Here is a 24846-nt window from a genome sequence, read left to right on the forward strand (position 1 = left end):
TCGTGTCAATAGGAGTTTGCTTCATCGGAGCACCCAAGTTCTCTGTGCCAAGCTGTAGTTCTTCACACACTAGTTTATGGGATTACTGGCTTGGAATCATGGACTCCTTGGGCAGTTAGCACATGCAAGTCTTGTAGTGAAGAGGTGTTTGGAACAGTAGTGGTTCGGGCTATTGTCATTTTCTCCTCTCCCTTTCCATAGGTACTAGGACACATCTCTAATTTGAATTAATTTGTGCCTGTTGAGCCATAAGCTGTATAACTCTTTTGTCCTCCATGGTCCCTGCTTACCACAAAGATGGCTTAGATTCTTGAGATTGTTTGCTTGGTTTTCCTTTTCTATTCTAGAGATTCAGATTCAGATTTTAATAATTTCCCCCCCTATATTTTGCAGGAACTTTTGGCAGTAGGATTTAGTCCACTATGGCATTGTACTAGCTACCTTATTTAACTTTGTGTTGGCTCCATTTTCCTCATTACGATCACTATAACTGCCTTCATCTTGCTGCATGTGACAGATGTGGCAGTATGTTGTGCAGGTTATCATTTAAGTAGGGTTTACATGGAAATTGAGAGGGGAGCTGTGTATGTGTTTTTGGCAGCATGGTTTCTGATGAGGATCAGTGTACTGTTCATGCAAGTCCTTAAAAATCTACCTGATGTGTTAGAAAGCTTTTTCTTTTTCTACTCTTCCAAGGACTGTTTTTTTGCATTCTTACATCCTGTGTTTATGTGACATATAAGGCTATTGGCCTGGGAATCTATTACCAAATTGATATGCTGATTTCATAACCAGTTAGCTCCACAAGAGGTGCCCCAACTGAACAAATAAATGAAAGTTCAGCTGTGGCTGTTTACCATGGTGTTCCAGTTCAGACCAGTGCCTCTCCTTTACCCTGTTAAGGGGGAGAGGAGATGTGGGCAGCTAAATTCCTCGGTGCTGTATTCTCTTTGAAGAAAGTTGTATGCTGCAGGTAATTTTTAACGCGGATCGACTGCTGAGTTACTGTGAGGAAATAAAGTGGTCATTGACCATGGTTGAAAATAAAGTGGTTGAAAATAAAGTGGTCATTGACCATGTGAGAGCATGAATTTTTAAAGTGTTTGGTTTCAGACTTGCAAATGGCAGTTTGTAGTAATAAACAATAAAACAGTGGACAATATAGGATTCTTAAGCAATATAATCCTACGTAATTTCTCTGTTTGTCGGGGCGGAAGGGGGAACCCTTGTGTCTCTGCTCCCTACACAGTTCACGCTGTTCAGTTGCATGCCTACTTTCTTTGTTGTCATAAGAGGTGACGCTGGCACACCAGGAGCCAGCCTATGCCGAGGTCCCTGTGCCTCACTTGAATACTGATAAATACATAGCTGGAATCAGTCTGGCTCACCTGTGTGTTAGTATTATTAAAATAGGTGTTAGAATGATAAGAATGTGCTTGGTGTTTCGACTTTATTGAATGCTTGTAAGTTGCTGTATGTATTAATCTCATATATAATAATTGTATCCCATATGGTAAGGAAATGTTTGAGTATTTGCATTGTAAGCCTCTGTAACTGTGTAAATCACCAGACAGGAGAGAAACATTAATTAGTGTGAAGTGCTGGCCTCAGTGTGTTATGTCCTGCCCCACAGGGACGGCCCATTGGCACCAGATGAACTAGCATGGATCCTTGAAGAGGACAAAAGACTTTGTTGCTTGCTTCCTGCCCCCTCCCTTCTACCCTTCCACAATAAAGAGATATGCAAGTGAATTCCTCCCGTCAACTGAGTTTGCAGGGCAAAGTAGAATGGGGGAAGGGATAAAAACCCTTAACAAGGAGGAACTATATCTTTATGCTGCTTTTATTTGGAGGGGCAAGGATTACTAGGTATAAGCAAAAGGTCCCCGGTGCATTGCCTGGGTTAGCCCTACAGGATATATAGAGCTTGCTTATTACAGAAGTTTGTTACCTTTTGAAACTTAAGATTGGAACTCATTGGGGTGTGGGGCATTCTGGGTCCTGTCCCAGCACCTCATGATGCATCAGTTCGCATCCCAGCAATCCTTGTACTTCCGTCCACATTTGGCGCCATCTTTCAACATTTTTTGTACTGCATGCTCTGTCTTCCCTTTTGAACTGTGGGAATGGAGCCTGAACTGCTGAGGAGTATGCTGACGAGTCTCGCCAGCATGTCACGTTTGGCAGTCGAGTTATTCCTTATGATCCAAAGTGACAGTGAGGGCTCCGACGATGATATTGACTCGAGTAACACGTATGAAACGAGTTTGCTTGTGGCGTTCATGGACATGCTCACCACCATAGAATGCTGCTTTTGGGCTCGGGAAACAAGCACTGAGTGGTGGGATCACATAGTCATGCAAGTCTGGGATGACGAGCAGTGGCTGCAGAACTTTCGGATGAGAAAAGCCACTTTCATGGGAATGTGTGAGGAGCTTGCCGCCACCCTGCGGCACAAGGACACAAGATTGAGAGCTGCCCTGATGGTGGAGAAGCAGGTGGCTAGTGCATCCTGGAAGCTGGCAACTCCAGACAGCTACCGATGGGTCGCTAACCAGTTTGGAGTGGGAAAGTCGACGGTTGGAATTGTGTTGATGCAAGTTTGCAGGGCCATTAATCGCATCCTGCTCAGAACCATGACTCTGGGTAACGTGCATGACATTGTGGATGGTTTTGCACAAATGGGTTTCCCTAACTGCAGAGGAGCGATAGATGGCACACACATTCCAATTCTGGCACCAACCCACCTCGTCTCAGAGTACATTAGTCAGAAGGGGTATTTCTCTATGGTTCTCCAGACGCTTGTGGATCACTGTGGGCGTTCCATCGACATTAATGCAGGCTGGCCTGGAAAGGTGCATGATGCACACATCTTTTGGAACACTGGCCTGTTTGGGAAGCTGCAAGCCGGGCCTTTTTTTCCCAGACCAGAAGATCACCGCAGGGGAAGTCAAAATGCCCATTGTGATCCTTGGAGACCCCACTTATCCTTTAATGCTGTGGTCATGAAACCCTACACAGGGAGCCTTGACAGCAACAAGGAGCAGTTCAACAACAGGCTGAGCCAGTGCAGAATGACTGTGGAGTATGCTTTTGGCTGTTTAAAGGGGTGCTGGTGATCTCTGTATGGGAAGCTGGACCTGGCTGATCACAGCATCCCCGTGGTTATATCCGCGTGCTGTACCCTCCATAACATTTGTGAAGGGAAGGGTGAATGATTCACTCAGGCATGGAACTCGGAGGTTCAACACCTGGAGGCTGAATTTGAACAGCTAGAGAGCAGGGCTATTAGAGGGGCCCAGCGCGGGGCTGCAAGGATTAGGGATGCCTTGAGGGAGCAATTTGAGGCTGAAAGCCACCAGTAATGTCTGGTGCCCTGCACGGGAGTGAAGTGCAGTAGTGCCAGTGTTCGTAGGAATCTGTGTTTGCTACGCTGACTTGCAGTGCCTGTTTCTTTCCTGGACTAAGGTATCTTTTACTTTATGCAATAATAAAGAATGTTTTCAAAGCCAAAAAATCCATTTATTGAAAAGAAAATGCATTTATTGAAAAGAAACACAACTGCTTGGGAAACAGAAAGAGCAAGGGGTGGGGAATGGTACAATCATGGATTTGCGTATGTCCTGTTATACTCAGCCTTCCTGTCTGGAGTGCTGTGCAATGAGTGCTGCACTTCAGGATGGCTATACTGCATGGTGATGGGAGTTGAATGCAGTGGGTAAGGGTCGTAGGGCTGGGTGATGAAGCTACAGGTGTTGGAGGCAGCAGGTGGCGGTAAGAACCTGGATGATGGGTAGTGCTCCATCTGCATGGCTACGAGCACCTGGATAGAGTCCGCTTGGTGCTCCATGATGCTTATCAGCCGCTCCATGCTTTGCTGCCGGAGCACCGTGCTTTTGTGCTGGCACTCCTCATTCTGCTGGCGGATCCTACTTTCACTGTCCTGCCACTCCTGCACTTTTTGATTTTCATTATTTGAATGCTGCATTACTTCATGCAACATATCTTCCTTGCTTCTACGTGGCCTCTTTCTGATTTTTTGGAGTCTTTCAGCCAGTGATAACACGGACGGCTGAGATCTCAGGGTTACATCTGTAAAGGCAAAATGCAACACTTAACAGAAGCAGCATTGTTCACACCAGACAGAGCAATGATTCCCCCATACTAAGGGCAAGCAGTCTACACAATTAGCATAATTTGCCCGTCCCAAAGCGAGCACACACAACCCACGGGAGCCTCTGGTGTTTGTCCTTCCCCAAGCACCAGCCGCCGTGACTGGCTACCTTCCTCCTGGCTTGAGAACAGCTCCTGGCTGCATGCATTTAGAGATTCTGGGGTATCTTCCTCCGCTTCAGCACCCTCGCTCCCGCTTTGCTGCTTCTCCTCCTCCTTGTTGAACTAGGCTCTGAAGTGTCCATGGTGGTACTCGGAGTGGAGGTGAGGTCACCCCCAAGTTTTGCGTTCAGCTCTTTGTAGAAACGGCAGGTTGCAGGGGCAACACCGGAGTGGCTGTATGCCTTGCGGGCTTTGTGGTAGGCATTCCGCCGCTCCTGCACTTTAACCCTGCACTACAGTGCGTCCCGGTCATGGCCCCTTTCCATGGTATCCCTTGATATCTGCCCAAAAGTATCGTAATTCCTATGGCTGGAGTGCAGCTGGGACTGGACAGCTTCTTCCCCCCAAACACTGATGATGTCCAGCACTTTGCCATTGCTCCATACTGGGAATCGCCTGGCAAGTGGAGGCCTGGTCACCTGGAAAGATTCGCTGAGAGCACTCCACGCCTCATCCGAGGGCAGGGCAGTAGAGTTCAAAGTGATGACCAGAGTGGCTAGAACAGGCATTGTGGGACACTTCTGGAGGCCGATCAGAGCTCACTAACAGACCAGGGCATCCACGTGGCACTCCAGCGGAGGCGCACAAAACGTTATTCCACTCTCCGAGGTGGAGTACCAGGAGCTCTCTAGCTGCGGAGTCAAAGCGCTCTACATGCCTTGCCAGTGTGGAGGGGTAGTGAGCTAATGTGCCCGAGGCTCCTTTAAAGCGCTCTAACTCACAAGTGTAGCCAAGCCCTAAGACTGAACAAGGGGAAACAACTTCGCCCAGGCTGGAAGGGCACCTGGTCTGTGAAGAAGATTATTAAAACCACATTACATGTGAGTTCTCCCCCTAAACCAGTTTCTTTAGTGTATTAAGCTTAGTTTGTGTGCTCTGTTCTGTTTTCTTAGGGCATGGCTACACTTGCAAATGTAAAGCACTGTGAGTTAAACCAGCCCTTGGAGAGCGCAGTAGGGAAAGTGTCAGATTCAAGTGCACTGGCGTGGCCACATTAGCAGCTCTTGCAATGCCACAGAGAGCAATGTATGGTGGTAGCTATCCCAGTATTCAATTGCCTGCAAACTGCTTTACAAATGGGGGTGGTGGTGGAGTGGAGTGTGACAGGGAGTGCATTTGTGTATATGTGGGGGGAGAGAGAGTGGGTTTTTGGGGAGCTGAGAGCGTGTCAGCATGCTGTATTGTAAGTTTAGATAGCAGCAATCCCCCCCCCCCCCCACACACACACACACACTCACAGCAAGCAACATTCCACAGTAATGGCTTGCTTTGTCCCGGAGCAGATAAGCATGCCGGCTGTCAGAAACGGAGCTTCAAAAGGGCATATCTGCATTTCTACAGCCGATTCCAGAATAATGACCAGAGTGGCCACTTGAGTTAAGGGGATTATGGGACATTTCCAGAGGCCGATCAGAGTACAATAATGCAATGGTGAAATCCTAGCAGATCTTAAACATAAAAAAGAAGCTTACAAGAAGTGGAAGGTTGGACATATGACCAGGGAAGAGTATAAAAATATTGCTCGGGCATGTAGGAATGTTATCAGGAGGGCCAAATCGCACCTGGAGCTGCAGCTAGCCAGAGATGTCAAGAGTAACAAGAAGGGTTTCTTCAGGTATGTTGGCAACAAGAAGAAAGCCAAGGAATGTGTGGGCCCCTTACTGAATGAGGGAGGCAACCTAGTGACAGAGGATGTGGAAAAAGCTAATGTACTCAATGCTTTTTTTGCCTCTGTCTTCACGAACAAGGTCAGCTCCCAGACTACTGCACTGGGCAGCACAGTATGGGGAAGAGATGGCCAGCCCTCTGTGGAGATAGAGGCGGTTAGGGACTATTTAGAAAAGCTGGACGTGCACAAGTCCATGGGGCCGGACGAGTTGCATCCGAGAGTGCTGAAGGAATTGGCGGCTGTGATTGCAGAGCCATTGGCCATTATCTTTGAAAACTCGTGGCGAACCGGGGAAGTCCCGGATGACTGGAAAAAGGCTAATGTAGTGCCAATCTTTAAAAAAGGGAAGAAGGAGGATCCTGGGAACTACAGGCCAGTCAGCCTCACTTCAGTCCCTGGAAAAATCATGGAGCAGGTCCTCAAAGAATCAATCCTGAAGCACTTGCATGAGAGGAAAGTGATCAGGAACAGCCAGCATGGATTCACCAAGGGAAGGTCATGCCTGACTAATCTAATCGCCTTTTATGATGAGATTACTGGTTCTGTGGATGAAGGGAAAGCAGTGGATGTATTGTTTCTTGACTTTAGCAAAGCTTTTGACACGGTCTCCCACAGTATTCTTGTCAGCAAGTTAAGGAAGTATGGGCTGGATGAATGCACTACAAGGTGGGTAGAAAGCTGGCTAGATTGTCGGGCTCAACGGGTAGTGATCAATGGCTCCATGTCTAGTTGGCAGCCGGTATCAAGTGGAGTACCCCAAGGGTCGGTCTTGGGGCCGGTTTTGTTCAATATCTTCATAAATGATCTGGAGGATGGTGTGGATTGCACTCTCAGCAAATTTGCGGATGATACTAAACTGGGAGGAGTGGTAGATACGCTGGAGGGGAGGGATAGGATACAGAAGGACCTAGACAAATTGGAGGATTGGGCCAAAAGAAATCTGATGAGGTTCAATAAGGATAAGTGCAGGGTCCTGTACTTAGGACGGAAGAACCCAATGCACAGCTACAGACTAGGGACCGAATGGCTAGGCAGCAGTTCTGCGGAAAAGGACCTAGGGGTGACAGTGGATGAGAAGCTGGATATGAGTCAGCAGTGTGCCCTTGTTGCCAAGAAGGCCAATGGCATTTTGGGATGTATAAGTAGGGGCATAGCGAGCAGATCGAGGGATGTGATCGTTCCCCTCTATTCGACATTGGTGAGGCCTCATCTGGAGTACTGTGTCCAGTTTTGGGCCCCACACTTCAAGAAGGATGTGGATAAATTGGAGAGAGTCCAGCGAAGGGCAACAAAAATGATTAGGGGACTGGAACACATGAGTTATGAGGAGAGGCTGAGGGAGCTGGGCTTGTTTAGCCTGCAGAAGAGAAGAATGGGGGGGGATTTGATAGCTACTTTCAACTACCTGAAAGGGGGTTCCAAAGAGGATGGCTCTAGACTGTTCTCAATGGTAGCAGATGACAGAACGAGGAGTAATGGTCTCAAGTTGCAGTGGGGGAGGTTTAGATTGGATATTAGGAAAAACTTTTTCACTAAGAGGGTGGTGAAACACTGGAATGCGTTACCTAGGGAGGTGGTAGAATCTCCTTCTTTAGAGGTTTTTAAGGTCAGGCTTGACAAAGCCCTGGCTGGGATGATTTAACTGGGAATTGGTCCTGCTTTGAGCAGGTGGTTGGACTAGATGACCTTCTGGGGTCCCTTCCAACCCTGATATTCTATGATTCTAACACCTCGTTCAGACTGACGCTGGGATGTTTCAGCTGAGGTGCAGCAAGCATTATGCTTATCATGGAGGTGGATCACCAGGAGCGCGTCAGCTGCAGAGTCCAGGCACTCTAAGTGCTTTGTCAGTGTGGACGGGTCATGAGTTAGGGCGCCTGGGGCTGCTTTATTGCGCTCTAACTTGCAAGTGTAGCCAAGCCCTTAGTAATCTGCCTTGTTCTGTCTGCTACCTCTTTAACTACTTAAAATACATCTGTTATAGTTAATAAATTTATTTCTGGTTTATAATTTAACCCAGTTTATGTGATTTCTAACTGGGAGGGGGGTGAGAAATTGTGCATGCCCTCTTCCACATGGAGGGTCGAAGAGGCAAATATAATATGCCTTTGGATCTGTACTCCAAGGGAGGTGGACATCTGAGTGCTGGAGCAAGTCCCTTAAGCTGAGTTTTCCCAGAGCTGATCTCCAGCTGGGTGTGGCCCTGCCTGTGTGTGTGTGTGTGTGTGTGTGTGTGTGTGTGTGTGTGTGTGTGTGTGTGTGTGTGTGTGTGTGTGTGTGTGTGTGTGTGTGTGTGTGTGTGTGTGTGTGTGTGTGTGTGTGTGTGTGTGTGTGTGTGTGTGTGAGAGGAGATTTTAAGAGCCTGGCTCAGGAAGACTGGTTACAGGGGGTCCATGCTGTCAGAACAGGTAGACTCAGTGGTATCTCAGCACATCAGGTGACTTCCCAAGGGGTCCAGCCCATCACAACCACCTCATCTCTTTTGGTAAAAAATTATTTTGGCCATTAAAAATTATATTGGTCATTAAATGCTCCCACCATGTTATGACTCTTAAAAAAAATAAGTTTAGCTGTAGTCAGCTTGAAAATGAGGTGAAGGCCCCATAGTTTATACATCATCTAGAATCTTCATATTTGATTGCTTAGTCGTCTTAAACTAATTCTGTGAAATGAGAATGATCCACAGAATAGTTACTAAAACGCAAAATAACTATAGTGGAATTACTGTGAAATCACTGGTTATTTAGTGGAGTCAAGACCAGTTTCTCAAAAGGTCCCTCTACTTTTGATTCTCCATTTTTGAGTACCTAATTTTACACTACTTTTTCATTTTCAAAGATGTTGAAAACTCTAATTGAAGTCAATTTGTTAATGCTACTTATAGAGTGGAAGGAAAAGATGGGTTTTTGCAGTGTACGTTTTTTTTTAAATGAAGAGCTTCTCTTCTGGTTGATCTGAAGCTTGAATGGAAATATTGGAACAATTCTCCCTGTGAGCCAGCCTGTGTTCCTATGAAAATCAATGTGAACAAGATTAAGCTGTGTGGGCCGTAGTATAAGTAAATGTTAAACTGCTTTCCATTACACAGAAGTAGCATTATAGTCAGAATATAGAAAAACTAACTGGCATTCTTCTATGCAAAATATTCTGTATGGTAAAGAGACAACATTTTGAAGCTGCTAAAAAGTGTGATATAGGATTTGTTTTCTTTAATAAGAAAACAAAGTATTATTGCAATACAAACCAATGTGCAGTGTCATTAGTAGACAACTGGGTAGGTAAATGCACTCTGGTTACACACCTTCACTTGCTGCTGTTGCCAGTGGTGAATGGCATGTAGCTGTGCTGAAGATGAAATGCGCATGAGTTCAAGGACACATCCCAGCCCAAACCAAGTATACTTTTTGCAGTTAATTCCTTACTGCTTTCAGTAAATCAGAAGTGTATTGTGAATATGATTTTAACAAGATAGAACATAAATTATGGAGTAGCAACACAAACAAACATTTGTAAATGTTTTTACAAATTGGTTTTCTTTAACTGAAGGAAAATTTGAGGGAAATGGTTTATGCATCCTAAAATCTTGGTATACCTCAGTGAGGTTAACCAAACAGTTGAAGTGCTGATGTGAAAGTATGTCTTTGAGTAGGCTATAAGAATGAGTGTGAATAGCTTTTAATTTCTGAAGATTAAAAAACAAAACCACTGGAATTTTGTCATGTTTGTTCTGGTTTTGTAAACCAATTTTTCACGCTCCTCAAGGTATTCAGACAGGACAGTTTTGAGATCTTTGACCTAGAGAATCACTTGGCCTGAACTGGTAGTGGACAGGTTATTCTTGGAACTGGGTTATTCTATAACTCTCCACATCAAACAGATTGAAACTAAAGCCACTGTTGTCTGTCCAGTTTACAAAATTAGACAATGTTTTGCAATGTTTCTTGAAGTCCTCCACGTTTTTCTCTTTAGGGGGCATCATCTTGTGACATCTAGAGTTTTGGTTTTCAGTAAGTTTAAACTCGACACTGAAATATGCACATCTACAATTGATAATTTTTTCCATGTTTTGGATCTTGCAAGTGCCTGTAGTGTAAAGCGAAGACAGTTATACTGTTTGCTGTAACTGAACCGTATGCTAATCTTTGCTTGTTTTCTGATTCTTGTGCTTTTTTGAAGTGGAGACACCATTTTTTTCAGCATGTGTTCTGCTGGGTTTACAGCTACAGAATCATTTTTCTCATCTTGAATGAGATAATACATTACTAAATGGATTACAGTACTAATGGATACAGGGCTTGGGGTCTGTGTGTTGTTTGGCACATCTTTCAAAACAGTGATATACATTGACGTGAAAATCTAGTTGCACTGAAGGAATTTAATACTGGTAAATCATAACACATCTCCAGATTATTGTCTTTTGAAATATCAATTAAATTGCATATGCTAAAATAAATAAATAAATAAAAAGCAAGTCCTTAGATCATAATAAATCTTGTGGTTCTTCTCCTTCTGAATTATTGTCAGGATGATGATTACTGTGAATTGGCAGAAAGTTCCAAATTACAATATATATTTTTCTTTTTAGTTATCTAAGATAGTAGAATGATTCTGGAGACCCTTTGCCCTTGTTGCTGCCGGTGGAACCAGCAGGTGTTCTTGTTGTTGAGTTGCTAGTTTGGGCTTGCTGTCAAGAAAAGAATTTTGGAACAAAAGGAAGTAGCTAATCCCTGTGGTTTGAAATCAAGAAAATCTGCTAGAGTGATGAGCATCTTGCTGGATGAAATTGGCAGTTGGGAGCTTGCATCTGCCCACCACCAATAAAAATTTCACTGTTTAAGAAAAAATATAAAGTAGGTTTCAGAGAATAACAGGAAAAAATTACCCAATCATATCTGCATAAATTTAAGGAAATATTTTACAGAGGATGTATAAAACTATTTGTTCCTTAAGAAAACCTTCTGGATACAATTGCACCTCAGTAGATCCACTTCACATAGGACTATTGATGTGAGGGTTATACACTCAGGATTGTTTTGCTCAGAAAGACAATTAAGTGACTCCACATGGCATCTGTCTCCCCTTTCCTCAACTGGATACTCAGTGTGTTTGGTGATCCTGTGGAGGGTCAAGGAGGGACATGTGTGGTCTGCCCATCAGCCCTGCAGAGAATTTCCCTGTAAAGTTAATATATCCCCAGACTGTTAATTTTGCCTCCTCCTCAAAACCACTGGGTGTGAGGCTGTCCTTTAAGAAACAGTGGAGCACTCCTTTCCACAGCAGCTGTGCTGTTGAGTAAGGTTGGAGGGTGTTGAGCTGGTGCAGGGTCAGTGTACAGAGAGCTCCATTCTCCTGCTGGTCTCCTGACATGCCTGAGTATTTCTTTGAATGTATGCCTGTCTTGATATGAGTAATTGGACATGGGTGAAGCCTCATTTCTTGGGAGACAGGATTAAGGAAGTAAATGGATCAGCAGGCTGGAAATAGAATGTCTATACTAGCTAAAATAAGGGGGAACATCCAGAGAACATTTACAATGGATAAAGCATAAAAAGAGGTAACTAATAAGTAGTACACAGAATGTGTGTGTTGTACAGAGATTGGTTCCTACAAAGTGATGAACCCTATCCCAAAGCGTGTAATGCAATGTAATGTGTAAATATATATAAAGAAAGAGGTTTTCTGTGTAACTGTAGATGTGTGATATGCCCTAGGCTAGTAGTTTTCAACCTGTTGTCGGTCTGCAGTGTCTGAGTCTGCAAAAAGTTGTTGTTACTATAGAGCAGTGCTTTTCAACTGTGGTCTGCGGACCAGTTGGGGCCGCAGACTGTCTACAATTTCCAAAGGAATCTGCACCCCCATTTGAAAATTTTAGGGGTCTGTAAATGAAAAAAGGTTGAAAACCAGTGCCCTATACCCACCCCCTACACTTGAGTGATCAACTCAGTGTAGCTTTGCTGTATGCCAAATAAAGGAACCTGAGCATTGAGACTGGAGTCTAACTGAATTCTTGGGGAACTGAGTGGAAGAGGTCTCAGGGGAACCCTCATAGGGAGCAAATTCTGTCTGCTCCCTCACACTTCCTTTCCCTTAACTCCGTCTGCCAGGACTTCCTGCAGTAGGAGGTGATCAGACAGCTGCTCTGTAACACCATTGAAAATTGTTTTGTCTTCAACAAAAGTAGACTTCTGGAGTTGCAGCATGTATATGAGAGCAAGATTTGGCCCCATGAGCTTACTGGTTGGGAACTTAGTAACCAGGTGGTTCGGAATTTTTTTTGTTGGCGCCCCCATCAGTGGTGGTTGGATAGATGAATCCCCTCATCAATGCCCTAGCCCCTTTGCTACAGTCTTTCCCTCTTTCTGTCCATGTTCTCTGCTATCCTTTCCTATTTCTTCCCTGATTGTCACACAGTCACCTATACGTATTTTCTTGTCTTTCTTTTCTGTTTTTTCTAAAAACAAAATAGGAGCCCCTATGACTTTGTTTTGACAAAGCACTTAGAGCATATGCCTAAGGCCATCCTGAATCATAAAAGCGCTTATGCACGTAAATCCCATTGATATCAATAGGACTCAATCATCTTCTTAAAGTTAAGCACTCACTTAAGCACTTTGCTTTGAACTGTGGCATTAATTTTTGCTTGCTTTCTTTATACTCGATGATAACATTAGTTGGAGCAGCTTGTGAAAGGGCAGAGTTTTCAATCAGCTGCTCCCCTACTTTTCCCAAATGCAAGGGGAGCTGTGGATTTCTTTCTTTCTCTCTCTCTTTATTCCCCCCCCCGAGTCGCAAAACTTTTCCCATCTCCACTGTTTCTATTTCTATTGTCTACCCTTATGAACCTAGATCAGTCTAGTTCCTCAGGTTGGGAGACCCTGTAGTTAGTTGTACAAGAAGTTGTAGACACAACTGTCGTCATTACAGGGTGAACTGCACTTTAGATCCCTTTATGGTGTCAAGTATCAGATGGGTAGCCGTGTTAGTCTGTATACACAAAAACAATGAGGAGTCCAGTGGCACCCTAAAGACTAACAAATTTATTTGGGCATAAGTTTTCGTGGGTAAAAAAACCACTTCTTCAGATGCATGGAGTGAAAATTACAGATGCAGGTATGGGCACTGGTATGGGTAACCACATGACTGACTTAGAACAATGGCTTACTTAGAACAATGCTTCCTCAGCTCTTGTCCCCTAGTTGCCCTCCTCTACTTCCACTACATTGATGACATCTTCATCATATGGACACATGGGAAGGAGGCCCTTGAATTCCACCTGGGTTTCAACAATTTCCACCCCGCCATCAGCCTCAGCCTGGACCAGTCCACACAAGAGATTCACTTCCTGGACACTACAGTACAAATAAGTGATGGTCACATAAACACCACCCTATACCAGAAACGTACTGATGGCTACACTTACCTACATGCCTCCAGCTTCCATCCAGGGCACATCACACAATCCATTGTCTACAGCCAAACCCTAAGATACAACCGAATTTGCTCCAATCCCTCAGACAGAGACAAACACCTACAAGATCTTTATCAAGCATTCTTAAAACTACAATACCCACCTGGGGAAGTGAGGAAACAGATTGACAGAGCGAGACTGGTACCCAGCAGTCACCTACTACAGGACAAGCCCAACAAGGAAAATAACGGAACACCACTAGCCATCACGTACAGCCCCCAGCTAAAACCTCTCCAGCACATCATCAACGATCTACGACCTATCCTGGAAAATGATCCCTCACTCTCACAGACCTTGGGAGGCAGGCCAGTCCTCGCTTACAGACAGACCCCCAACCTGAAGCAAATTCTCATCAGCAACTGCACACCACACCACAGAAACACTAACCCAGGAACCAATCCCTGTAACAAACCCCATTGCCTACTCTGTCCCCATATCTACTCTAGCGACACCATCAGAGGACCCAACCACATCAGCCACACCATCAGGGACTCATTCACCAGCACATCTACCAATGTGATATATACCATCATGTGCCAGCAATGCCCCTCTGCCATGTGCATTGACCAAACCAGACAGTCTCTACGTAAAAGAATAAAGGGACACAAATCAGACATCAGGAATGGTAACATGCAAAAGCCAGTAGGAGAACACTTCAATCTCCCTGGACATTCTATAACAGATTTAAAAGTAGCCACACTTCAACAAAAAAAAAAAAAAAAAAAAAACTTCAAAAACAAACGTTAAAGAGAAACTACAGAACTAAAATTCATTTGCAAATTTAACACCATTAATTTGGGCTTGAATAGAGACTGGGAGTGGCTGGCTCACTACGAAAGCAGCTTTCTCTTTCTTGGTATTAACCTCTCCTCTTCAATTATTGGGAGTGGACCACATCTACCCTGATTAAATTGGCCCTGTCAACACTGGTTCTCCACTTGTATGGTAACTCCCTTCTCTTCATGTGTAGTATAATAATGCCTGCATCTGTAATTTTCGCTCCATGCATCTGAAGTGCGTTTTTACCCACGAAAGCTTATGACCCCAAATAAATTTGTTAGTCTTTAAGGTGCCACGGACTCCTTGTTGTTTTTGTAGATCCCTTTAGTCCATTGCAGGTGTGCCCCTTTGAGGATTAGGCCTCACTACCTTCACCCATCTCTGGGTGGAACTATGCTGTTTAACTGCTCCAGGACTGGATCTGTGGGTGGCAGTCCACTTCTTTCCCAACAGTGTTAACACTATAGGCTGAACAGAGTTTATAAACTGACGTGTATCTGATATTATCTGTGTGATATGATTCTGGCTGAATGCATAGAATTAAATCAAAAGAAGCTGCAAGGGGGAAACCAACAGGAAACAAAATAATGGCAAAAACCTGAGACCTGTGACAGCCGCTGATTAAAGTGACTCAAAAATCATTTCTTCAAAACAAAAGATTATTTATTCATTCACCCAAAGGTACAAAGCATACAGAACAAAAGAGTAAAAATAGTAAAGGTCTATACACATTTCCCTTTGCCTAAGCCTTATTCATTCTTTGCGAGCCTTGGTGCATTTCATCCATCTCTGGCTAGGGAGAAGCAGAGTGCTTTGCTAGAATTTGTGTGTGTATTTTGTCCCATTTCCTCCTCCCCCCAGCTTGTATGTCTTTCAGCTCTTACTGACACTCTCTGAGTAGCCCCCAGGAACTCACTCAACCCCACCCTTTTCTAGGACTGGGTTCCTAGAATGGCTTAGTATCTTCTTTTGACCCTAGGCATAGCCTTGGGAAGAGTAAACCTTTGTAGCCTTGACAGAGGGTTTGTCTACACTGGCACTTTTACAGTGCTGCAACTTTCTCGCTCAGTGGTGTGAAAAAACACCCCTATGAGCGCAGCAAGTTTCAGTGCTGTAAAGCACCAGTGTAGACAGTGCACCAATGCTGGGAGCTACGCCCCTCGTGGAGGTGGGTTTTTTTAGAGCGCTGGGAGGTCTCCCAGCGCTCTGCCATGAGTACATAAGTCACGGCGCTGCCATGGCAGCGCTTTAACATTGCCAGTGTAGACTAGCCCAGAGTTAAGCAGGTAGCTTCTTCTCAGTTGATAGCCCAGTCCTTGTTATTTTAACTCCTTTGAAACTATTTACTGTACATGTCATGTCTGTGCCATCATTTTGTTTCCCCCTTACAAGTTCCTTTGATCTAATGCTATGCATTCTATCAGGATAATATCACACAACTAAACTGAGATGCAACTGATATTTATAAAAAATAGATATTTCCCAGTTCTAAGCAAACCTCAAGATGAAAATGTTCAGTCTTTTTTGTTCTTCCTCATTTAATAACCAAACTTGCTCTGCCAAAGTAGTAAATGTGTAGATTTGCTTAAATTCTAATCCTGCAACGTATGTAACATGTTGGACTTCTGGGCTGATGCTAAACCCCGTTGAAGTCAATTGGGCTATGCCCTGCCACAGCAAGTGGTCATCTTACATTTCAGATTAAATATATATAATATTACCTAATTAGTATTAGATACCAATACCTTGTACACTTGATTTTACTTTATGTACGAAGCATTTAATATGAAAAGTTCAAAAGTATGCTAGACGTTCACCTTGTTTGTATTTGTTCCTTTTTATTGCCTTCCTGTGATCTGCCTGATGTGTTGGCAATCCTCTTTGCGGCCATTGCTGATTCTCCAACATCTAGAAAACCACCAAAGGTAAGTGTGTGATGTCTCATTTTGTAAATATATTGACTTCAAAAATGCTGAATATTGAAGAAATGCCCAGTATCTCCTATTAGGATGTTATGTGAATGTTGCCGTTAAAGGAAAATCTATTAAAGAAACACTTGTTTCATGTATTATGTTCAAATTACAGGTTTCTTAGATCAAACTTAAATTGCATGTTAATTAGATTAAAATATACAGAAAGATAAAGCAACACTGCTTCTTAAAATTGTGCAGCCAGTGTTATTTTAGTACGTTTTTTGAAAATTCTTTTGTAGGTGGAAATAAGTGCTCCATGCAGAATAATACATCATTACACATAATGTTGCTTTTTAAAAAAAAATCCTATATTTTAAAAGTACAAAAATGCAGGAAATGGATTTGATAAGAAGCAAATTGTCCTTTTTTGTAATGGGCATTCTTCAGGTTTGATTATCTGACAAAGCAGCCTGTGAGCACCTGACACAGTAAATACCCTAGAGAGGATTTTCTGAACTATCTTTTTTAAAAAAAGTGGGGGGGACAGGGACAGGTGACAACACTGCTTTAATGATAAATAGTCACCACCTTGTTCTTTAGTGTTATTTTTGTTTGTTTTTCTTCTCTTAATGTTGAAGGTAGAATCAGCTATAAAGTGTAGGTACCAGTGATAAGTTAGAACACTACTTTCTAAAATATAGCTTGTGTAAGCATGTGTGAGACGGATCAAGCCACCTGCCATTTCATTTTCAGGCTTCTAACGTTTTTGTTATCCTTCTTCGGTTTGGCAAACATTGGACTACTTTTATTTCTGTACTCCAGACGGAGGTGGAATTACCATGTCTGGGTTCTTCTTTTGTGTTACTTCCTTGATTTTTGTACCATAATTCTTTATGGTGGTGAGAGTGTGTAGGAATCTGGAATTGGGCTTTAGTTGCTTCTGCAAAGGGAGTACAACAGCACAAAACACTTGTCTAGGTCATCAAAGAATAGTGATTGATGTATATTTTAATAAAAATAGCCATCTAACTACAAGATTAGGTGTTTTGACAAACCTTACCAACTCTTCTGAAAATTAAAAATGTCTGCAGTTAAATAGTAATGCTGTGTGTCATTCTGAAGATTTCATCAAGCAAAGGAGGATGGGACAGAGTACTGTAATGCAGTAAAGCATTCAGTTGTTAAGGTATTTGAAATATAAAGCAAAATTTTAATCTAAAATTTCAAATTTTAATTAGGTCTTGGGCAGGTGAAGGTAAATGGGATGCTAAGTTGGTTTTAAAGAGGAAATGCTGTGTGTTCTACATAGAAAAGAAAGGAAAATATTAGACCTTGTATTTGTGTTTGGAAAAAAAATTAACTTTTTCATGTTGCCCATACTAGCTACAAAGTCTTATTATATGCCTCTGTTATATTAGTGTGAATTGATAGAGAAGCTTTCTGTACTCTTATGTAACATTGTGACATATCTAATGCAAAATAGGACTATTGATCATCATAAAAATTACAATTATTTAACATTTAATTTTATAATTTTACAAAAATACAGTCACATCTCCTTGTGTGGTCTTTCCTTATCATTTGGAGATAAAACACAGTAATCTGCCTCACATTATAATGTAAAAACTTGTGCATATGTCAAACTTGAACTGTGGTCGTGTTACTGAGATTTTAATTAATCTTCACACTATAATGCAAAACTTTTAACATGTGTATAAGGTTCCCCTATCTGTTGGAGGCAGAAGGAAATTTTTGTTCTGCTACAAGTGATTGTGTATTGTACACTCCTCTGTAGGTGTACGTGTACCCAATGCACTCAAATCACAGACTTTTGGCACTGTACCAGCAGGTGACACGTGCTTCCACTATCCTCATGCGCTGAGCCCAGTTTATAAAGGGGTGTGATCAGTTCCTCTCAGTTCCTTCTTACTGTCTGTGGTGAGTGTTAGAGCTCCCCATCACTCTTTGAGCTCCAGTTTAGCCAGCCTTTAGGAAAATTCTCCTTCTGTATATAGTTCTAGCTTAGCCTAGTTTTAGCTTTAGAGTAGTTTGTAATTTGGAGAACTTAGGTTGGGCTACCATGCAGAAATCTCCAGGTTTCAAATGTGCCACCTGCAGTGCTGTAATCCCTGTTAGTGACAAGCATAAAAATTATCTAATCTGTTTAGGTGAGGGACATGTGAGCGATTAATGTCCTATTTATACCTCCTTCCCAACAAGAATGAAAAAGCAAAGGGAATTTCTCCTCAAGAAGGAGATAAATCCCTCTTCAGAGCCTGACCCAAGGACAATGCGGTAGCATAATGTCCTCAGCATGTTCAATAAAAGGAAGTTTTTGCACAAATCCGAACATTAAGTGCTTCCTTAGGTCATCAGCCTTATTCCAACCCTGCAAGGTCATAGAGCGTGACCTTGGAACCTTCTTCTTACAGAACTGCCCAGAGTGAACCCCTGCAGGAAGTGTCATCATACTTCTTATCCATTAAAGTAGACCTCCTGAGGGCTACTATCTCCAGTCAGATGAGTGTTTTATTTGAAATGGATGGCGTTCTCTGAGACAAGATTTGTAATTTTAATGCAGACAGGTAGTCCTCACAACTGTCATAGCGTTCATTCCTTAAATAAATTCAAGAAATATTCCTTCTTTAGTTAAGCATCAAAGACTAGTCCCTAGGAGCATTAATAACTGCAAGGTGGAGTTATCATGTGTCCTGTATTAAGATCTGCTAGATGGCTTTTAGTTCACCAAATTCTGCATATTGGCCAATGCCATTTCATTTCTTTTGTCAGATTCTTTTGTATTAGTGCCTCGGGAAACTGGAGGAAATATTTGTATATAAAATGTTTGTTTTGGAAGCCCATATTTAAAGGATGATGCTGCTTCCCACTTGGGAGGCATACTTTTATGAAAATCTCATTGTAGTGGATCTGAGGATGTTAGCATGAATAGGAAAATTTATCCATGTTTATCTTTGAATGATATGGTGTCACGGATCCACAGGATCAGTGCTATGCCCTCTTTTTTGGAACAGTCTCTAGGAGTAACCCCTTCAGGTGCCTTCCTCCCCAGCCCCAAGGGCAACAGTGCCAGAACCTTGGTAGAAAGGGGGGCACGAGGCCCCACCCTTCTCCGTGGCCCCGCCCTCTGCTCCTCCTCTTCCCACTCAGGCCCTTTTCTCGGCCAGGCCAGAAGCCAGAGCTGGGCAGTGGGGTAAGAGCCACCCGGGCCACTGTGGGGAGTCCCGAACTGTCCACCTGCCCTGATCTCCACCCACTGCAATTTAGCACTATTGAAAGATGCATATTATGTTGGAGCATGGGGTAGGTGGAATCTTAACTGTGTATGTAAAGTGTAGTCTGTTTGAACACTTTTAATTGCATTAGTAGCGTGGAAGTCCAGTCAATTGTAAAGTGACTAATTCTTAAAAACGGCATCCAATCCAGTGAAAACTGGCAAGGGACCTACCAAACTACAGAAGCCATAAGAAGTGGGAAATATTTTACATGATAATATGATATTAAAACCACTGATGTGGACAGTTCTTCTTTGGAAGAACAAAATATACAGTTTTCAAATGAATCATTTATAACATACAGGCCAACTCGTAGGTAAAAAATGTCTCAAAGAAAATGTAGTCCTGAACAATCGTCTTAATTGTGTTTCTTAATGTACCATATAGTGAGGTGGAGATGGCACTCCTATTATAAACTATCAAACACCTACTTGCCAGAAGACAGTATGAAAGATAAGTGGGGACCCAGTCATTGAGCTCCAGGGGCAATTCTCTGCTGATAATACAAACCCCACCTCTCCCTGTTTGGAATATGGCAGATGCTACTAGGGTATTGTCCCATACTACCAGGAGGTGGGCTTCATCTTGCATGACAGTCTCTGCCTAGTAGGATTTCTGTTTTTCGTTTGGCTGATGGAAGGAGAGAAGGGATTTTTTTCTTCCTCCCTTGTTCCCAACACATGAACGTTGGGCAGTGGACTCCAGTCTCCTACTTGCCTCTCTAATGAGGGAGAGGTTGTCTTTGTCGCTGAACCCTCTCTTCCAGCCTCTTTTTCTAGGTCATCCTCCCCATGAATAATGTCAGTCCCTCTGTTGCTGCTGATTGTTTTCCTATGCAATAACAGAGTGAGACTAATGTAATTATCAGTTTTTGTGCTGCTGAAAGGGTTCTGAATACCAGCAGTGAAACAGGCCAAATTTAAGCTTCATTTAGATGCTTAGCAAAGCAGAGCCACTAGAGCCTCAGGTATACATACACTATATGCAGAAACACAAAATTCTGCACGTCTTTTGTGTATTGAAAGATCTTAATGTAATGTATTCACATGGTGAGCTGAGTTAAGGGTACCAGAACTGAGTTTCCTGCCTGATCTTCATGTATATGGCTGTTGCTTGGTAACTATATGCAGTGGTGAACTGGAGCCAGTTCGCACCGGTTCACTGGAACCGGTTGTTAAATTTAGAAGCCCTTTTAGAACTGGTTGTCCTGCGAGGGACAATCTGTTCTAAAAGGGATTCTAAATTTAACAACCGGCCAAAAGTGGCGCCTTAGGCGCCAATCCCATTGGTGCCCCGGGGCTGGAGCACCCACAGGAAAGAGCACAGCACCCACCGACAGTTCCCCGCCCCAGCTCACCTCGCCTCTGCCTTCTCCCCTGAACGCGCCGCCCCGCTCTGCTTCTCCAACCCCTCCCCCCCACTTCCCGCAAATCAGTTGTTCGAGCGGGAAGCCTGGGAGGGCTGAGAAGCAAGCGGCGACTTTGCACTCAGGCCCGCAGAGGCAGAGGTGAGCTGGGGCAGGAGGGTGTGAGGAGGGCTGTCCGCGCCACAGCAGGTAACCCGAGGGAGGGTGCACAGGGGAACCGCTCCCCACCCCAGCTCACCTCTACCTCCCTGGGCTTGAGTGCGAAGCCGCCGCCTGCTTCTCAGCCATCTCTGGCTTCCCATGTGAACAGCTCATTCGTGGGAAACCGCAGCGGGGGGCAGAGAAGCAGAGCGTGGTGCTGCGTTCAGGGGAGGAGGCGGAGGTGAGGTGAGCTGGGGCCAGACGGGGAGCTGCTGGTGCGTGCTCTGCACCCACCAAATTTTCCCGTGGGTGCTCCAGCCCCGGAGCACCTACAGAGTCGGTTGCTCCCCCTGTTCCCCCCCTAGTTTTGCTACCCCGCCCCTAGGAGCCAGAGGGACCGGCCGGATGCTTCCCAGGAGCCTCCCCAGGGAAGCCCCACCGGGACTCCCCACCTCGCCCTCTGGCTCTTAGGGGTGGGGTGGGCACCCACTACGGTGGCCCATGAGACCCTCCTGCCTGGTTCCAGGGGCAGTCAGGAGACAGGGAAGTGGGGTGGATGGGGCGGGGGGGGGGGGCGTCAAGGAACACGGGGGGTTGGATGGGGCAGGAGTGGCGGGGGCGGGCCACGACCCCCTCTTGGGGTGAGGAGGGACTGGTGGTTAAGATTTTGGCAGCTCATCACTGACTATATGAATATAATTATTGAACTCGGAGCTTGCATCATCATTGAATAAACTCCTATGATGCGATGGTGGATGTATGTATTAGCTCAGATGACCTAATCAGGTTTGGCCCCATTGTACTGAGTGTTGTACAATCAAAGATTAATAGACTAGAATTTGTCTTTGTATTTCAAAGTTGCATATAACTAAAAACGAGGGATGTGTACCCAGATGCCTTATATACCTTTAACAATTTGTATTTCTAAACATCTGAATTTTAGTAGACTTCATATAGAATAATTGTCTGTTTCCAGTCTTTGCCTATCGTAGGGCAAAGGAGGGTTCTTTGCCTATCGTAGGAGGGGGTTCTGACTTGAATGTTATAAAGAGTGTGTTATTTTTATATTACACATACAAAAATAACTTTAAAAGAATATTAAGGTGTAAAGACAATTATGCAAAAGTTAGGGAATGCTAGAATCAAGGTTGTCCGTGAAACGTTGCATATGCACAAAGGGGTCGGATTGTTATAATAGTGTTTACATGGCTTTATACTATTTTCTTCATTAGATCCCTGCCTCATTCAGTGTGCAGGAGGGATGATGTTACTCAGTGAGCATCTATTCAATATTTTGCTTTACTCTCATTGTTCAATATGTGGTCCTAGTCCTCATTTACTGCACACTGTTCAAACCCTTCTCTGAAGACAGAATTATTAATTTCCTCATAAGTTTTATCACGCTGATCATTAGTGTTCAAGGACTTCACCAGTATCCCTATGAGATAAGGGTGATATTGTCCCTACTTTATGGATGGGGAGCTGAGGCACAGAGAGAGGTCAAAGTCAAAAATGTACACTAATTCTCAGTGTCCTTTTTGAGACCCCTAGTTTCCTTGTCTAGCGATGTTACCTCCACTCAGCAGGCTCCTTCTCCAATCTGTGTTTCCACCATCCCCGTGTCCAGTCATTGTCTCCCAGCTCCCGGTCCCAGTTTCCTTGCCTGGCTAGTCTTAGGCCTGGTCTACACTACACAGTTAGGTCAACGTAAGACAGCTTACCGCAACCTAATTATGTCAGTGTACACACTACAGCCTTGTCTCGCCGATGTAAGTGCCGTACTGCACCATCATAACTCCACTTGCACGAGAGGTGCAGGGCTTATGTCGGTGTAGTTAGGGAGACACAGTATCTGTGTAGACAATGCATGACTTACATCACCTGTTAGCTGTCTTGACAATTTCAGGGCTCTGTAGCCTTGAAATTGACAAGAAAGCTGGGCCCCAGCTCCCTGCTCCCAACCAGGCTGCACCCACCTTGCTCTCCACTCAGGGAGGTGAGAAGCCCAGGCTGCTGCCCCCCGGCTCCTGGTTGGGAGCTGTGAGCTTTGGCTCTCAGCCCTCTCTCTCTCTCTCTCTCCCGGGGTGGTGAGGACACGCACCATTGACAGAAGGAAAGTAGTGTGGACATAATTACTGCAGTGGCTGTAAGTTGACCTAACATAGGTCAACTTAAGTCTATCGTGTAGGTATGCAATTAGTCATCATGTATCCATCTGTTTGTGCCCCACACCAGCCTCTCCATTCCCCGTCTTCTTGCCTGGCCACCTAGAACACCCAGTCAGTTCCCCTGTTACCAGAGCCTCCAGTTTCATCAGGCTTCTTGTCCCTATCTGCTTCCTTTCCTCTCTCCCCAGCCTCCAAGTCAGGTGTTGTCATCCATGCTGCTTAGGTGCCAGGGACAGGTAGATCATTGAGAGCACAGGAGAGACAGGCTTCCTCTTCTCAGTTCTGGTGCCTTACCCTGCCCAGAATGGTCAGTTTTGGGGAAAGTCCAGCTTTGTAGACCTGGACTGGAGCATGCCCACTTGTTTTTTGGGGATGGCACGTGTGCAATGTGGTCAGCACTAGGAGCTGTGGGGGGTTAAAGCAGGGGTGGGCAAAATACAGCCCACGGGCTGAATCTAGCCCATCTAACATTTCTGTCCAGTCCACCAGGCTCTTTGGCTGCCTCCTTGCAATCTCCAGGCAGCTAAAAGTCCTGCGGGGCACTCAGGCAGGCTGCCTGCCTGCTGTGGCTCCACGCCATTCCCAGAAGCAGATGGCTGCTGCTGGCATGTCCCTGTGCGCCCCTGGCAGGGGAGGGCTGGAAGGTGGCTCTGCGCGCTGCTCCCGCCTCCAGTACCATTCTCACAGCTCCCATTGGCTGGTTTCAGCCAATGGGAGCTGTGAGGCTGGTGCTTGTGGGCACAGGCAGTGCATGGAGACTCACTGCCCTTCTGCCCCCAAGGGGCATGCAGAGACATGCCACGGTGCCAGCAACCGGCAGCTTCCAGGAGCGGCATGGGGCCACAGCATTCAGGCAGCGTGCCTGAATGCACTGCTGGCTGGGAGCCGCCTGTGGTAAGCACCTCCTGGCCAGAGCCTGCACCTCGCACCCCTTCCGTCCCCCAGCCCTCTGCCCCAGGTCAGAACCCCCTCCTGCACCCAAATTCCCTCCCAGACCATGTACCCCTCTTTCACTCCAATCCCCAGCCCAGAACCCCCTCCTGCACCAAACTCCCTCCCAGAGCCCACACCCCTTCTATTAATATAGAAATGTGCAGCCAGTGACGACTTACCAAAATTCTTGGAGTGGCCTCCCTGCGAAAATTATTGCCCACTCCCGGGTTAGAGCATGCTCACTGTGTACCAAATCTTCTTAGATATTAGTAGTTACAAATCTCCAAAATCTCTTCTTAGCATGTGCAAATGCAGATTTTTGAAAGGCTTGTAACTTGGCCAAAGTTGGGCAGATTTCCCCAGTAATAGCAACAGTCTCAGGCCCTGACAAATTTCAAGACTTGGCTGCAAAGTATGCTGATGCTATAGCTTCTCAAAGAAACGGTTCTAAGAATTTTTTAACATGGCTAAACTTATTTCTCCCTACCCTCTTTCTCAGAAAAGGCTGAACTGCTTTGGCTGAAACGTTCCAAAAAAAATTAGCTTTAGGTGGACACCTGACATGGAATATTTCAGCTCAGATACTTAAAGATGGCAAAGTCTTATATGCAACTGAAAACAGTCTTATAATGGAAAGTGTGGGGCAACCTTAATAATGGTGCTACCGGCCCTCCCTGTAATAACTACCCCCCTTTTCCCACCCCCTATGCTATGAACTGAATTCATAGAACTCTGGGAAAACTGTTCAACATAGGAAGACAAATGTGGCTCTCTCACATT

General features: G+C 44.6%; 1 protein-coding gene across 6 annotated transcripts in view; it reads left to right on the forward strand.

Moving 5' to 3' along the window:
• Nucleotides 1-24846, forward strand: part of KIF13A (kinesin family member 13A) — a 203823-nt gene that overhangs the window by 75174 nt on the left and 103803 nt on the right. For all 6 annotated transcript variants that reach the window (XM_073331927.1, XM_073331923.1, XM_073331926.1 and 3 more), the window contains exon 3: nt 16165-16177. In XM_073331927.1, coding sequence (XP_073188028.1) covers nt 16165-16177 — 13 coding nt within the window. The remainder of the gene's footprint in view (nt 1-16164; nt 16178-24846) is intronic.

This window comes from Lepidochelys kempii, chromosome 2, assembly GCF_965140265.1.
Source record: "Lepidochelys kempii isolate rLepKem1 chromosome 2, rLepKem1.hap2, whole genome shotgun sequence".
Classification (NCBI taxonomy): domain Eukaryota; kingdom Metazoa; phylum Chordata; order Testudines; family Cheloniidae; genus Lepidochelys; species Lepidochelys kempii.